The sequence below is a fragment of the Calliphora vicina genome, chromosome 1 (genome assembly GCF_958450345.1).
Source record: "Calliphora vicina chromosome 1, idCalVici1.1, whole genome shotgun sequence".
NCBI lineage: Eukaryota > Metazoa > Arthropoda > Insecta > Diptera > Calliphoridae > Calliphora > Calliphora vicina.
The window spans coordinates 99044108-99061705 of NC_088780.1; the positions used below are offsets into that span (position 1 = coordinate 99044108).

The 17598-nt window shown below is 27.7% G+C and overlaps 1 protein-coding gene across 1 annotated transcript; it reads left to right on the top strand.

Moving 5' to 3' along the window:
* Positions 1–6190: 6190 nt before the first annotated feature.
* Mlc2 (myosin light chain 2) lies at positions 6191–8655 on the top strand. The gene is made up of 3 exons (XM_065515232.1): positions 6191–6343; positions 7666–7905; positions 8054–8655. The coding sequence occupies exons 1-3, from the start codon at positions 6341–6343 to the stop codon at positions 8477–8479; spliced, it is 669 nt and encodes a 222-aa protein (XP_065371304.1). The 5' UTR covers positions 6191–6340; the 3' UTR covers positions 8480–8655.
* The last annotated feature ends 8943 nt before the right edge of the window (positions 8656–17598 follow it).

A 17598-nucleotide genomic window follows, 5' to 3' on the forward strand; every position in this document is an offset into this window, starting at 1 on the left:
TATTTTATTATAATTTTTCTATATTTAGGATTAACAGTTATTGAAAAAATGGTTCAAATAATTTTTTTGAACAATGAATCAAAAAATTATTGAAATTATTACATACATTTGTTCAATTCACAATGTCTCTTATCAGTTATATTGGCATAATGTCCTAATATATCACGACTCGGCGGATCGGCTTAACCGACTCTTAGGCGTTCTGCGCCTAAAAACAAAAATTGTTTGAATATTTTTTTAATAAAAACTTTTTATATAATAAATTGTTTGAAATTTTTCGAATTTTGCAAATATTACTTTTTATTAAAAGTATAATTTTTTAATAAAAAAAATATTTTTGTGCAATAAACCAATTTACAAATTGTAGTGTTTGATTTTACAATTTCTGTAACAGGATTTCAATAAAATGAAAATTGTTATTGAATACGAAATTTTATTTTTGTTATAAATTCAGATTTTTCATATATTATTCGGAATTTTTAAGATTTTTTATCAAATCAGCCCTGATGGAGAGTCAAATAAAATGAGGGGCTTAGAGCACAAGGGGTTCAAGTGCCTTTTTTCTAAAATTGAGTTAACATATGGAGTTAGTAGATGAAGTTCAGAGAAGTTCATAGCACAAGAGTTGAATTTCGGATTCTCATCCGTTAGCGACATATGGCGACCAAAGCTAGCACTTCTGATTAAAATACCTGTTTCGCTTGGAGCACAAGGGGTACATGTGCACTTAAACCCCTTGTGCTCTAAGCAAATATTAAAATTCATTTTTCACATGGCCTGAATGAGTGAATTCAGATAAGTGATCAGCTAAAATCTAGCGAGTAATTCCATCATACCGTATTATCAAAGCACCTGTTCAAATACCTTAGTGCACTTTGTGGATTATTTGCCAAAAAAAGTAACATAAAATAATGGAATCGAGTATATTAATAATTGTTGATTGTCTATTATTTTTGGTACGTAAAACCATTAAAAATTAGTTAATCTGAAAATTCTGAATCTGATCATCTCATACAAAGATAATCTTATGAATGTGCAAGAAAACTTCACCCAATAAACATGAAAGCTCGAAATGTTGGCCGAGCCGTGCAGTTACTATCCCAACTTCCTCCAAAAAACAGCGTCAAACCCATAAAGTTCCAGAAATTCAAGAACCTACAGGATATTCTTTGATATATGCCACCAATTTACCATGAATGGTTTAAAACACTTCCTCACGTTAGAATGGAAGATATTCCGGAAAGAATCGAAAGTCAAAGTGAGGATGAAGATGAGCCTGATGATGTCATGGAACCTGATTATAACGACTAAAAAATTTAACAGAGAACCATAAAAGCGTTTCTTAATAAAATGTTATTTAATAATATTTAATCTATTTGGTTTTCTTATAAGGTAATTTAGAAATTTTAAAAAAAAAATTAAAGCACAAGGGGTATAAGTGCGACTTTCCTTACTTCAAAGGTAATTTTTGGGTATTTCTATACATAAAAGATGCTATTTTTTTATCATGTTAGATTGAAATATATCTCAGGATCTCTATTAATTAAAAAGTAATATTCCAGATAGCATCTAACATTTTTTATTGTAAATTAACTTTAACCTCTTTTTTCTCATTATTAAACACTAGTCACTTGAATCCCTTGTGCTCTAAGCCCCTCAAATACAATTTCATAAAAACCAAGATTGACTACCGTCAAAATGGTTAAAAGCAGTGTCGCCATTTTCGAAATGAAGAAAAGCGTCAAGTGTATAGTAAAAACGGGTAAAAAGGGTAAACAAATTACGAAAAAAAGGGTAAAACCAGCCAAGAGAAAAAAGGAAAATTTTAACAAAAAATTTGAAAACGTATTCTTTCGCTTTGCAAACTACACATTCACAATGGGTAAAAAGCAAGATGTATTAACAAGGTGGCAGCGTAACTACAACAATTACAACAATATAAGAACAAAAAAAATTCACAAAAACGCACTTTTATAAATGAAATAGTTTTTTTAACACTTTTAAACACACAACACACTAGTAGAGCAAAAAATAGTCAGCTGGCGTTACGCTGCCACCTGGTTAAATATGCCTTGGTAAAAAGGGTAAAATTGACACTCAAAACAAGGATAAAAAAGCAAAAAAAAAAATAAATATAGAAAGCAGGTTAAAGTTTTAAATTAAATTATTTATTTTGTTATTTACTTAGGAGTAAACAAAAACTTAAAATAAAGAAATAAAAAAAGCAAAATAACGATAACTTTTTATAGAAAAACAATTTAATCTTCAAATACATCTGTTTCATAATCATCATCACCTGGCCACAAAACGAGTTTAATAAAATTCTCAGTGAAAATTTTCGCACTCGTAATCAAAATAAATTTCGAACTCTTATTAGTAGTAAAAACCAAGGTTGCCAATTTAGCCATTTTCCGGCTAGATCTAGCGATTTTATTTTCATTTAGCCATAAAAAAAATGGCTAGATTTAATCTATCCGGAAGATCTAGCCATTTTATTTTATCCTAGCCTTTTTTATTTTAAACTTTTCTTGAAATTGTTTGGAATTTTTTTAAAAAAAAGTAAAAGAATAACTTTTATCAAATGGCAAAGAAACATTTTTTTTAAAAAATCCCATGTATTATTTACCTGTAGATGATTTGATGAAAATATTATTAGTTTTATGAAAACAGGTTGCGAAATTGTTTCCAAAGCAAACACAACAGACATATTAAAAAATCAATTTTGCATTTATTTAATGGATCAGATTTTGTTATAATAAGCTATATTCGGCTGTGCCGAATCTTATATACCCTTCACCAAATTATACTTAAAAATATTTTTATTTAAACAAAATTAATTTTTTTTTTAAAAAAATGCTTTTAAAATTTTTTTGCAGTTTTTTTTAATATTTAAAAAAAAAAATTTTTGGAAAATTTATTTTTTTTTTTTTGATAAAAAAAATCGGGTTAAAAAATATTTGTCCAGATTTTGACTCATTGTAGGTCCAATTTACTATAGCGTAATATGCATCGTTGCAATGGACTTTGAAATATCTATCATTAGATATCCATATTGTCTACAGTAATGACTTAGTAATCCAGATATAGATAAAAAATAGGCAAAAAATCTAGGTTGTCCTGGTTTTTTCCTTATATCTCAGCTATTTGTGGGCCGATGTAAGTTATTTGCCGAAAGTATGTTAGTTATTTGCCACTCATGGCGAAGGGTATAAAAAGACAATATTTATTTTTTTTTAGTTATTTTGGGTTTTAGCCATTTCTAGCCATTTTTACTTCTAAATCTAGCCATTTTCTGAGCTGAACAGTTGGCAACCTTGGTAAAAACTCGTTCGTCATTATAATTTTCTATACATTTTATTCGATATCGAATAAGAGAATCCCAAAAATAAAAAAAATCGCACTTTCGAATAAGCTCTCGAACGTGTTCGACTTCGGTAATTTGCCCCCAGATCTTTTATAAGTTTGATTTGTTACAAAATCACATGTTTGTACCCTTTTTTAAAATATGGTATTTAGTAAAAATAAAAGGGTAACGAGACCAAAACAGCGTCATAAAATACCCGAAAAGCGTCAAAATGGCAACACTGGTTAAAAAGTAACGCAAATTTTGCTTATTTCGGTAACGGTAATTGAAGCTATGTCGATAACGGTATTATAAGTAACGGTAGTCTATCTGAATGGGTATTTTATGGCTAAATGTAGCCAACCTTGATAAATCCATTAATTTTAATCTCAAATATTCAATAAAAAAGCATATCATAATAGACCGTCCAATAACCGATTGCTTGTAAACAAACCTTTAATTGTTACCTCTCCAGTAGATCACTTCTGGTGAGTAAAATAACTACTTTCTATAGTGCAGTACTAGATAAACGTTTAAAGTCACTACACTCTAGGTTACTTAAAGACAATAAAATAAAATGATAATAGAAAATAAACTGTATGAGAATTATATAGGCTTTGTAATATTTTTGAATTTATAAGATGCTTAACATATTAAAACTTCGAATTATTTTTATATTTAGAGAAAGTACTGACAATAATATTGGTTTAAAGTTGTTTCATATACATATATTCTGTGTCCACTCTTACTTGTTAAAATTAAGATCTATAGTTGGTGCTAACTTTAGGTAAGGTTTTTATTGTTAATGGGTGTTAAATATGCTTATTAATGTTTACTGGTTTTTATACATTTTATTCAATTAGTTAAAGTTGTTATTGTTGCACATTAAAGTATCGAAGGATATTTGAAGCCATCAGCGCAAAAATGGTGTAACTGACAATTTTTTTGGTTGCTGTCATATCAATATCAATAATAAAGTGGGGTAAGCTACCTTTTAGTATTCAGAATATAATATAACAAAGTAATATAGCTAAATAAATAGTTTGGGGTACACCACTTTTACACTGATAGCCTCATTTATATTTAGATAAAGTAATGACAATAATACAGGTTTAAATTTATTTTATATAGATTTAAATTTGATATAGTTCTTTTTTCCAAATTTAATGTATTTGTCCCTTTTAAAACATTTAGTAATATTTTTGGCTTAATTTTGTATTGAAAGATACTCAGGTTTTGTCAGAAATAAATCGATTTTGTTTTATTATTTCCCGGGAATAGAAAATAAGGAGCCTAGTTCAAACCCAAAAACTAGTTCATTCAATAAATTATTACTACAATAAAGTTGTAAATGGTTTCTTACTTTTTTTATTACATTCGGGGGATTCAAACGGTCTGCTATTAGGTCGTATTGTCATAATGTCGTAAAATATTTTTTTAGTTTAAACAAATTCTTGTTGTGCTGCAAACAAAAAAAGTGTTATTTTATGACAAACCAATAAAGTTAAATTAGTTTATAAAGTCTTATTAGTTTATAACTTTTTTTGTTTGAAACCCAACAAAAATTTATTTAAACTAAAAAAATATTTTATGACATTATGACAATACGACCTAAAGGAGGCCGTTTGAATCCCCCAATTAATTAGGAAAATGTATTCAAAAATACACTGCCATGAATCATGTAAAGCATAAAACTTTTATGTAAACATTATTCCCATTTTTTTTTAATGGGATAAAATTCTGTATATTTAATGTTTGTTTGGAAATTTTTCCAAAAACTTTCCTATGGATTCCCCCAGCAAAATTAAATTCAATGTTACATAAGGCATTTCAATATGCCACATACTATGTACATTTTATCCTCCAACAAATTCATTATTCTATAATAATACAGATTAACATTTTAAGATAAAAATAAATAATAACAAAATAAATAAATATGAAAATGAAAATCTATAGTTTCATGCGTTATAGAACAAAAACAAATGAATTTCCATATTGCACAATACGAAATATTTATATTTATTCTATTCGGCAATAAAGAAAATTAACGAAGAAAATTAACGAAGAAAATTAACGAAAGAACGAATGAACGAACGAAACATTTCTGCCCCACACAAACATTAATTTAGAGGAGAACTAACAAAAAAAAGAAAAAAAATTAAAATAAATTTAAAAATTACACAAGGTGAGGAATAAAAAAAACAAAAACAACAATACAATAATTTAAAATATTATTAACAAAAGACTAAGAAACGCATACACAGCGCAATATAAATAGATTTTTAACAAAACATACAAATTAATTGAGAATGAAAATTGTTGATATTAAACAAAAAGTAGGAGAAAGAAACGAAGAGCGGCAAGGGCAGACTATAAACTGGACTAAACGAAAAAGAAATGTAGGTGATGAGGTAGTGCGTTCGTTCATAAGATATCTTAAGATATAGATACATAGATACACACACTTTTACACAGCAATAGCTAGGTAGGTAGGTAGCTGCCCAGCCAGAGAGTGAGCAATGTTTTGATATCACTTATACTCACGCAAGAGCAAGCATTTTCATATTAATGTTATTATTAGATTTGTTTCTTGGATGGCTAGATAGATCGTTGTACGCGACATGGGATACGAGGCAAAACGAAGAGCTTTTCCCATTACCCCACCCCATAGAATAGATATACACATACACGCCATACACCACACCCTGTACATAGGCTAAAAAAGGCATCTCACGATCTATGCTGTGATCGTTAGTACGATCTGTGTATGTTTGTGTGAGCCATACATTTTCTTGGCTAATTTCTCTATACGTATACGTTTTATGTATACATCTGTGGCTAGCCTATGCGCTAATGAAGTTGGTTTGTTGGTATGGGTGCAAAAATTAGAAATTTTTCATAAAATATCATCGACGTTTCGATAAAATCAGCCAGAACACTCACTGTGCTCAGACCTGTTCGACCGGCTAAGACAACAAGACACATACAAGCACCATGGTAAGGAATTCATGAATAAATATGAGCCTTTATACAAAATGGACTTGTACGAATCAAATAAATACAATATACCACCAGCTAAAGGATTATTTTGAAGGATTTTCAATATGAAAAACAAAAAATATACAAGTGTTTTACCAACCAAAAGAAAAAATAAAAAAAACCGTGAAATTTTGAGAAAAAAATCAAAAAAAAATCTTGAAAAAATATGAAAAAATTATATAAAACTGAAGATTTTAAAAGTTTTAACAATAAAGTTAAATAAAACATTAACTAATTAAAGAAAATGTCTAAAACCCAGTGAACTTTAATAGTTATCCTTAAAAGGATCTATAAAAATCGTAAATTTGTAAAAAAATATATAATTTTATATATAAATCTTTGTAACTTGATACCATTTGTGAGTGAAAGAGACAAATATTTACATATTATTCTCGAAATATTGAGTGAATTGAATGTGTGCTATGTAAACTAGCTAAAACTTGCGTAATCAAAATAAAATTGAAAAATATTGAAACAAAAGTGTTAAATAAATCCAGGATATTGTTAAACATTTTAAAGTTTCTTATAGAATTGAAACAAGTTTTAACAATTCCCAATAATTATGGCATTAAAAATACAACTCTTAATAACTCATATGCAAAAACAATTAAATTCTTATAAAAAAAATATTCAAATGAAATTCTAACCTAGAATTTTCATAACAAAACTCTTTAAGAAATTTTAAAATATTCAACAATTCCTGCTGAAAAATTCAAACAAATATTAAAATTTGGGCCACTCCATACTAAATATTAAATATGAGGAGCCACAAAACAAAAAGTACTTTTTCGATTTTTTTTTACAAATTGATTTTTTGGTTTTTTTATCTTAAAATTTTTAAATTTTCAATTTCTTAAAATTTTTAAATTTTCAAAAAAGTACCTTTTGTTCTGCGGCTCCTCATATAACCTCAAATTTCAATTCCATGAAAATAAATTTCAAAACTCTACATGAAATTTCAACATTTTCAATAATTCTTGATGAATAAAATTTATTTCCCTTGCAAAATAATTTGTTTTACCAAGAATTAAATACAAAATTTCAATTTTATTTTAACCAAATACACACAATTCATTTAAATATTTCTAAAATATAACCTTAAAAGTTTCTTGAACCAACAAATATCTGAGTAAATTACACAAAATTCTGTAAGAAATACAGCATAAATCCATTTGCTTCATTTATAGAAACATTTTATATGAAAATCCATAAAGATCCTTTGCAATTCGAATCTCAAAGCACAAATTCTTTACGAAATTCTTCTTTTTAATCCCATTTAGGCTGATGAGAAGAAGAAGATCAAGAAGAAGAAGACCAAGGAAGAAGGTGGCGCTTCGGAAACCGCATCCGAAACTGTATCTGAGGCAGCAACCCCTGCCCCAGCTGCTACCCCAGCACCCGCCTCCACCACTGGCTCCAAGAGAGCTTCCGGTGGTAGCCGTGGCTCCAGAAAATCCAAGCGTGCTGGTTCCTCTGTCTTCTCTGTTTTCTCCCAAAAACAAATTGCTGAATTCAAAGAAGTAAGTAATCCATTAAAAAACACATAGAAAACATAACTCATAACTATAACAACATAAATAATATGCATTATTAAGCATAACTCTTAATGTTATACAAAACTGAAACTAATTTGTAAACTTAAACAAAAAAAAAAATAAAAAAATTCAGGCCTTCCAACTAATGGATGCTGACAAGGATGGTATCATTGGCAAGAACGATTTGCGTGCCGCTTTCGATTCCGTAGGCAAAATTGCTGCCGATAAGGAATTGGACTCCATGTTGGGCGAAGCCTCTGGCCCCATTAACTTCACCCAATTGTTGACCTTGTTCGCCAACCGCATGGCTACCTCTGGTGCTAACGATGAAGATGAAGTTGTCATTGCTGCTTTCAAAACATTCGACAATGATGGTCTCATTGATGGTGACAAATTCCGTGAAATGCTCATGAACTTCGGTGACAAATTCACCATGAAGGAAGTCGATGATGCCTACGATCAAATGGTCATTGATGATAAGAACCAAATCGATACCGCTGCCTTGATCGCTATGCTCACCGGCAAGGAGGAAGAAGAAGAGGGTGAAGAAGCCGCCTAAGATGTTTTTTAAATGTATAGAATATTCAATTTTTGTACACCCACCATCACCTTTTTTTCACATCTATTAAGCACTTCGTACTTTTAACTTTTAACTCCTTAAGAAAACATAATGAAAAAAAAACTTAATTTAAAAACACCAAAAAAAAAATATTAAAAAAAATTAATAAAAAATAATGATTTGTTTTAATAATTTGAAAACCTAAAAAAAAAAACAAACACAAAATTTTTTCAAAACTTATTACAAAAAAAAAATAGAACAAACAGGAGGAAGGAAGGGTCTAAAAATCCCCTGCCTCCAAACCACCAACAACAGAGAGAGAGAAATTTTATTCTCTATGAAAGTTACACATAAAAAGAAAAGCATATATCTCAAAAGTTTTTTATTTTATTTTTTTGATCTTTTCAACATATTTTGGCAAAGCTTTGAGCGGTTAAAGCTTAATAATAATAAAATAATATACATACATATATTTAAAAAGAAAGTTCGTTGATTTTAGTTGAGTTAATTTTGTTCATTGAAATATTTAAACTTATTTAATCACTTAGTTCGTTAAATTTATTATGTTCAAGCTATATATTTCTGAAGATTATTTATAGATATAAACAAAAATTACCGATTTAAAGGCACAAAAAATTTATTAGCTAGTATTTAACATACATTTTACTAATCACAACAAAACCAAATCAAATCAAACTAATCAATCATATTTATTTATATATCAAATATCGAATCTATTAATGTTTTTCTTAAACTCTATATAGTATATACATATGTAAATAGTCAAATATATGTATATCGTTAGCATTGTAGTAAACGAGGCTTTCGTTTAATGTTTAGGCAATCACCTCCCTGGAGTTTGAAACAGGGAAAAAGAGTTCTCTGTATTTTGAAACGCAAACAGAAAAAAATACCCCAAATTAAGAGAGACAAATGAGCTTTTTTTATTATATAAACTAAAAATTTATATATTTAAAGAGAGACAGACACTAACTAAACGCAAATGTTTAAAAACATGTCAATTATTATTTTACCTACACAATTTAATCAATTAATTATTTAATTAACACACACATATTTAATCAAAAATACAATTTTGTATGCTTATCGAAAAACTAACAACAAAAATTTATTTACTTTTTCTGTCTTAAACTCAAAAATATAAAATGTACTTTATTAACTTTAAGACAAACTAAACTACACAATTTTCAAAATGAAATTGTATGAAAAGTTACAAATTTTAAAATTCTGTTTTTTTTCTAAATAACAAAATTTTTTAAAAAAAAACTCTGTTTTAAAGGTAACATAATACTATACTATACATTTAAAATAATCATTTAAATTAAAAAAACTAATGTGACTAATATATAAGAACATAAATGAATTCATTTCAAACATACCTAATAAGTATGCAATTTAGTAATAATTTCGATACTAAATATCATTAATTTATAATAATAATAATCAAAACACAATTTTCTAAAAAAAAAAACAAAATATTAAAATATTATGCAAACATTTTCTATATAATAATTTTGCTTTTAGTCTATAAGTTTAATATCATTTTTATTCTGTTAATTTCTTAAACAAAATGCTATTTGTTTAATTATTTAATGGAACTCTCGATTCACATAACATCTTGATAATGGCTTTGTGCCAAAATCCTAAATATCTTTGTTCTATTATTGTTATAAAGAAATTAAACACTTATCTGAAACAAATTTTATATATTTATTTATATTTAAACTTATTTACATGCATATCTAACTATTTATACAATTGTTTAAAAACAAGTATACAAATAGCAAAAAACCAAAAAAAAAACCGTATGATGACTAGAAATTGTAGAAAATTCTAAAAGTAAAAGAAGGCTTTCAATAAAATCAGAAACTATTAGTCGTCTGCGAAAAAAAAACCAAGCAACAACAACAGCAATTTAACAATTTGTTTTATTTATTTTGCCAGATTTGAAATATTTGAAATATCTTACAAACACTTTCTTCCTGTGCCTTCTAAATATATTTGCATTTATACTTAATGGGTTTACTCCTACATTGCACTGTGGTTGAGATGTACAAGTTTGTGTCTAAAATTATGAAAATTAAGGAAATGTTTTAGTATTTAAACTAAAACATAATCTAAGAGCAACATATTATGATACGATTTATGATTGTAGTCCAAACATATTATGATAAATATTAGTATCATAATATGTATCATATCATTATGATCAAATATACATAGTCGTAATATCATTGTCATACATAATCATATTATGATCCAAAGTAATCATATTATTATTGGAATTTATTTTTTGTGATACAATATTTAATTTTAACGTACTAAATCTCCAATTAAAATATTATTGACAAACTCACTGTCATTTATTGTTATTCACTTTAGGAATGCTAGAGATATTACACAAATAAAACTATAGAGCAATTGAGAATTACAGACACTCAAATTTTACTTGTAAAAATCAGTGTTGCCAGAAAAATTATACCTCATGTCCCCAATCTGATAATAGATGCCACCAAAAAATGCCCATTTCATAATTGAAGTCCCCAATTTTATCCCCAAAATTTTATTAACATAGAAAATAAAAATTTGTCTAACTTTTTGTATTTGCAATGCCTTTGTAAAAATATATTTGCTTTTTTAGTAAAAACTAGCGGATACTCAGCGTGTGCTACTACGCTAAAAATTTTTTATTAATGGAAGGGTTTTATAATACACATTTGTTTACCATATTAATATACATAAAAATATATATTTATAAAATAAAGTACCAAAAAAAATGGATACATTTCTGATTTCAAATTCCAAAAAAGTGCCAAAATCCATTTGAATTTTTTTTTAAGGACTAAAATTCCATTTAAATTATATTTCTTGGATATGGAATACAAAAAAGTACTAAAACTTGGGTTTCTCCCGTTTTATCCCCTTAAAATTACAAAAATCAAAAAGTACCACACACCTGTCCACTTATTTTTTGCATAAATTTAGATTAAGTTCAACTTTTAGTGCTAGCTTTATTAGTTCCGGAGATATACTGATGCCGATTTTACCCGGTATTACATATTTTTATCCCCTTCAAATCATTTGAGGAACTTACATACAAAGTTTCAAGACATACAAATTTTCAAAAGTTCAAATTTGGGAAAAATTTATTATGGAAAAATAAGAAAATCGGCTGTACAAAACCATCTTCTAAAAATGTCCTTTCCTATGAAACCGGTTTGGAGCTAATCGGTTTAATGGTTTCAAGGTCTATAACGGACATTAGATAAAGAAAAACTGAAATAATAATGCATGTAATGAAAAACCGATTAACCGTTTTTTGCACTAAAACCGTATTCGAAACCGGTTTATTGTACAAAATTCAGTTTTTGATAATATAATCCTGAGACTATATTTTTTAAAATTTTTAAGTTTAATTTTTTAATGCTGGAAAAATGGATTTAATGAAAACATTTCTGCATTATGTATTCAATAGGGTGGCCTTTAATAAACGAAAGTTGGATTTTGGCCATTCTCACCCACCAGTTTGGTGAACATTAGTAAAAAAATCATCCTGAAAAAATTTTAGGTAAATCGGTTGGGGTTAAGAGGTGCCACAAGCCCTCTGAAGTTTTGGGATGCATTTAAAAGGGAAAAAAATTAAATTTTTTCAGTAAAAATGTTGCCATTAAAAAATTACTTTTGCAATTTAATTTAAAAGTATAGAAACGTGTACGTAATTGTCGTTTTAATGAGATATAAAAAACAGAAATTGGTCAAAAAATGTTAAAGTTATTAACGTGTCTCAGGCAACTAGAACAAGAAATGTAGGAACAAAATTAACATATTTTGATAAATATTAAAATAAAAACTCATTTTTAATTAAAATATATCTATATTTCTTGTATATGAGTTTTTGTCTTCGTAGGATACCGTTAACCTATTCGCAGCTATGACCAAAAAAATATTTTTTGAACGGCAATTTCAAAACTCCCTTTTTAAATTTTTAAAAATTTTGTTAAATAAATTTCAGAATTTATTGATCATCTCATTGGGATTTATTGAGAATATAATAGGGAATAAAAATGTGAAAAAATTATGAAAATATTTCTTATAGTTTTTCCGTTCCTGCGATTTAAATTTTGAAGTTTTCGAGAAAAACCAATTATTTGACCTTTTTTGCGAATGAGCTCTATTTGCTTACTGTTATGATTTTTAAGTAAAAGCTATTCAGAATATTATAGCCGAGATAATTATAAATATACTCTTAAAGTTTTACCAAAATTGGAAAACGTTAAACCTTAAATCGTGAAGGTTAAATTTTTCAATATTTGGAATTTCTAATTTAAAGATATAGAAATGTAATTTTTTTTTTGGGCCGATTTTGATGAAACTTAAGAAAAATACAACATAAACTCTAGGGTTTATAATAACAGCACACGGATGGAAATTAACTCTTAATGGCACTTGGGGTTAAAATGACCCCAAACTTGTAAAAGCATAATTTGTTTATGGTTTTAGAAGTTTGGGGTCATTTGAACCCCAAGTGCTATATAGAGTTAATTTTAATTAGTCTGCTGTTTTTGTTAATACTAGGCTTTATGTTATATTTTTGTTAAGTTTCATCAAAATCGGCCCAAAAATATACAACATTTCGATATCTTTAAAAGAGAAATTCAAAATATTGAAAAATTTAACCTTTGACCTTCACGATTTAAGGTTTAACGTTTTCCAATTTTACTAAAACTTTCAGACTATATTTAAAATTACCTGGACTATAACATTCTGAATAGCTTTTACTTAAAAATCATAACAGTAAGGAAATAGAGCTCATTCGCCAAAAAATGGTCAAATAATTGGTTTTTCTCGAAAACTTCAAAATTTAAATCGCAGGTACGGAAAAACTATAAGAGATATTTTCATAATTTTTTCACATTTTTATTCCCTATTGTATTCTCAATAAATCCCAATGAGTAGATCAAAAAATTCTGAAATTTGTTTAACACAATTTTTAAAAATTTGAAATTGGATTTTTGAAGTTGCTGTTAAAAAAATTTTATTTTTTTGTTCATACCTAAGAATAGGTTAACGGTATCCTACGAAGACAGAAACTCATATACAAGTGAATATAGATATATTTTAAGTAAAAATGAGCTTTTGTTTTAATATTTATCAAAATATCTTAATTTTGTTCCTACATTTCTTGTTATAGTTGCCTGAGACACGTTAATGGCCCCAACCGATTTACCTAAAATATTTTCAGGATGATTTTTTTACTAATGTTCACCAAACTGGGGGGTGAGAATGGCCAAAATCCAACTTTCGTTTATTAAGGGCCACCCTAGTATTCAATGCAGAAAACCAATTTAATATTGGGTGTATGACTTAAAAATGCGGTATTTTTTAAATTTTTATCTTTTATTTTGAAACATTTGTACAATATAAATTTATTCAAATTATTGGCCATTGTTAGCTATGACCTTTTCCCATCTTTCTGACAACATATGGATTCCGTGCAAAAAGAAATGCTCTTCTTTAAAGGCCAAAAACGATTCAAGCCAATACTCTGTTCCAAAGTGATGCGTATCCCAGAAAGAGCATTCTGCACGAATATTACGGTTTCATGTCTGGCCGCAAATCTGGTCAGATTTCAGTAGCTCTTATTAGAAAGACCCTTTTACTCCCACCAAATATAGAGAATAAGCGCCATGGATATTTGGATTTGATGTCGATTCGGCTGGTTAGCAGGTCTTCACATACGATCTCTTACGCTTCGGGTTGTGGTAACCAATCCATTTTTCATTGCAAGTAATCATTCGGTGGAAAAATAATTTTCTTTTATAGCGTTGAAGCAACATAAAAAAATAGTTTTTCAAGGTCCCTCAATTCGTATGATACCCAATTTGCCTGATTTGGGATGAATCCTGCTGCTCGCAAAAGTTTTGAAATTGCTGCTTGAGTAGCTCCCAATGATTTTGCAAGCTCTTGTTGAATGGAACTAGCTTCAAAAACGACTAATAATACATTCTTAAATCGATAAATACATGCTCCCTACTTCAGGTAATGGTTGAAGATTTTTTTAATTCTAAATTTATCATTAATTAAAAAAAATTCACATCTAGTTTTTTCAACTTCTAAGAAACATATTTTTGGAATTATCTGGCTTTAAATTGTTACCCGGCCAATCAAAAACGTCGACAGGGGAGCAAATTTTCTAAAAATATTAAAATTTTCAATAGCATTTTATTCAATTGTATAAAAACTTAAACAAAATTATTTTCTCTATTATTCATAAAAAACCTAACAATTTGTTTAAATTTAAAAAATTTTGACAATACCTTTAACGGACGTTATTGCGGATTTATAAGCAAATGCATGTTTTTTCTCGAACGTCCAAATACAATTTTTTTCGTCGACAATATTTTATGCTATTTCTATAACTAAATAACTTTAAATGTTGTCGACTAACTTCTTTAGACATCTAGAAACAGTCAATTGAAAAAACATTTCCGAAAGATTTTGTAACATACAAGATGAAAACTACTTTGCAGCACGATCAATAGGCAAAACGCATTATGGAGGCTCTAAAGATTATGGTGTTAGACAAGGATTAATCCCAAATATTAGGATTAATAAATCCATCGTTTTCTCAGAAGATCAATTATAATTTTAAAATTGTAACTATGTAGTTCTTAGTATAATTTAAAGAGTGCTAACTGCTGGAAACTATATTGTGTATGTTTTGGGCATTGAGCGATCCATAGTTGATTATTTTATATTTCTGCACAAAACTATAAGTGCATATTTTTATAAATTTTAGGTCATATTTTGTGTTTTTTTGAAGCACGAAAATCCGCCCCCTATTGATGAGCTTTCAAATCCAAAAATTAAATATGTAAAAAATAGAAATTTGTCAAAAATGTATTATTTTAACTGCGCTCAAATGTATGCTAACAAAATTATTGCAAATGTACCGAAGGTATACATTAGGGCGGCTCTAATTCTCCGTCATCTAATCAAATGCTGAAAATTTGAGCTAAATTGGATAACGTCTAGACGTTGCACATTTTATTAGAAAACAATGTAAAAAATTAAATGTTGACAAAAATCCAATTACCAATAGTTTTCTTTTCTATTTCATTTATTCATAGATGTTTAAGTATAAAATATAAAAAATTTCTTACACTGGCAACACATTATAAATTGATAGCAAAAAAAATCATAAAATTTCAAGCAAAAATTTACATTTTAAAATTTTTTTAGCGACAAAAAAATTAAATAAAATAAATCGAGACAACCTCAATTTTTGGCCTATTTTTTACATATGTATGTATATTTGGATTACTTAGTCATTAATATAGACAATATGGATATCTAATGATAAATATTTCAATAGATATTGCAACGATGTACATATATAATCGAGAAAATATTTTTTAACCCGATTTTTTTTTCATCAAAAAAATTTATTGTCATTTATTGTCCTTTTCAAAAAAATTAAAACTTAAAAAAGTTTGGAAAAAACTTTTTCAAAAAAAATAAAGAAACAATTTCGAAAAAAAAGTTTTAAATTTTGTTTACATAAAGATATTAAAAAAAAATAATTATTTTTAAAGTATAATTTGGTGAAGGGTATATAAGATTCGGCACAGCTCTTACTTGTTTAATTTCTGGTTGTTTTTAGGTTGCAATATACGATTTTGTAGTTTTTAATTTCTAGGACATTTATGTCTTGGGACACTTTTTTCAAAATTGTCCAAATAAGTATAACAATATACATATTTACGCACAACTTTAAGCCATATTAACCAGAAGTCAAAAATACTGTTCAAAGCAATCTAATTAGAAAATGCATATGTAGTTCGTACAAAAACTACCATAACTTTTGAACCCATAAAATCAAATTCGGTTGCTCCGATTAGATTGCTCATTAATTGTCTTATTGTAAGTCGAGTGCCATTACAAATACGCTAACAATCATACAAACAAACATACATTGACTTTTATATTTATGTATATATAAGGGTTTCAAATGTATACAAATTTTAACATTTACTTAATATTGTTGGTAGTCCGCGCACTTCTGTACTAAAAATTAATATTGATAGCTGCTATAGCTTTCCCTATATATAATTTGTCATTATATCTATGGGATGTGCCACGCCCACTATTGATAGTCCGCCCATTCTTGACCTAACTATTAATATTGATGATAGAATAACCGTGCAAAATTTATGGACTCTATTTCTTATTGTATCCCATATAATATATTTTTTAATTATCATCATATGGGAGGTGCCACGCCCTCTGTGGCTTCTACTCCCATTTTGGCCTCAAATATTTATACAAACGGTGGTATTGCTCATGCAAAATTTGAGGACTATAGCTATTATAGTTTCCTATATATTTGATTTTTATACCCTTCACCTTCGTGAGAAGGGTATATTTAAGTTTGTCATTCCGTTTGTAATTTCTACAACTACGTATATAAGACCATAGTAAGTTCGACTTACAATGGGTCAAAATCGGAAAAAAAATTTTAACCCGAATTTTTTTTTTCACAAAAAAAAATTGAAAAAACAAAAAAAAAAATTTTAAATTTAAAAAAAAAATTAAAATAATCGAAAAAAAAATTTTCCAAAAAATGAAAAAAACAACTGGAAAAAAATTAAATTTTGTTTACATAAAAATAATTAAAATTTTGAAGTATAATTTGGTGAAGGGTATAAGATTCGGCACAGCCGAATATAGCACTCTTACTTGTGGGAGGAACCACAAGTAAGAGACATACATAAATATACTGTAAAAATTTCAAGCAAATCGGTTCAGCCGTTTAGCCGTCTATAGATCCCAAACTAATAATAATAAACATACATACAGACACACATTCACTTTTATATATATAGATTTATAAAGATAAAAGTAAATACATTCAAAGAACACCACGTTTGTTAAAATGGAATGACACGTTTCAAAGTTATTCAATCTTGAACATTGCTAATTTTTCACAAAAATGTCCTACATGCCCAACTTTAGAGGGCTGTAAAATATGAACCACGTAGAATCAATTATAATCAGGGTATCGAATATACTGAAAATCAGCTCATTGTAGACCTGTG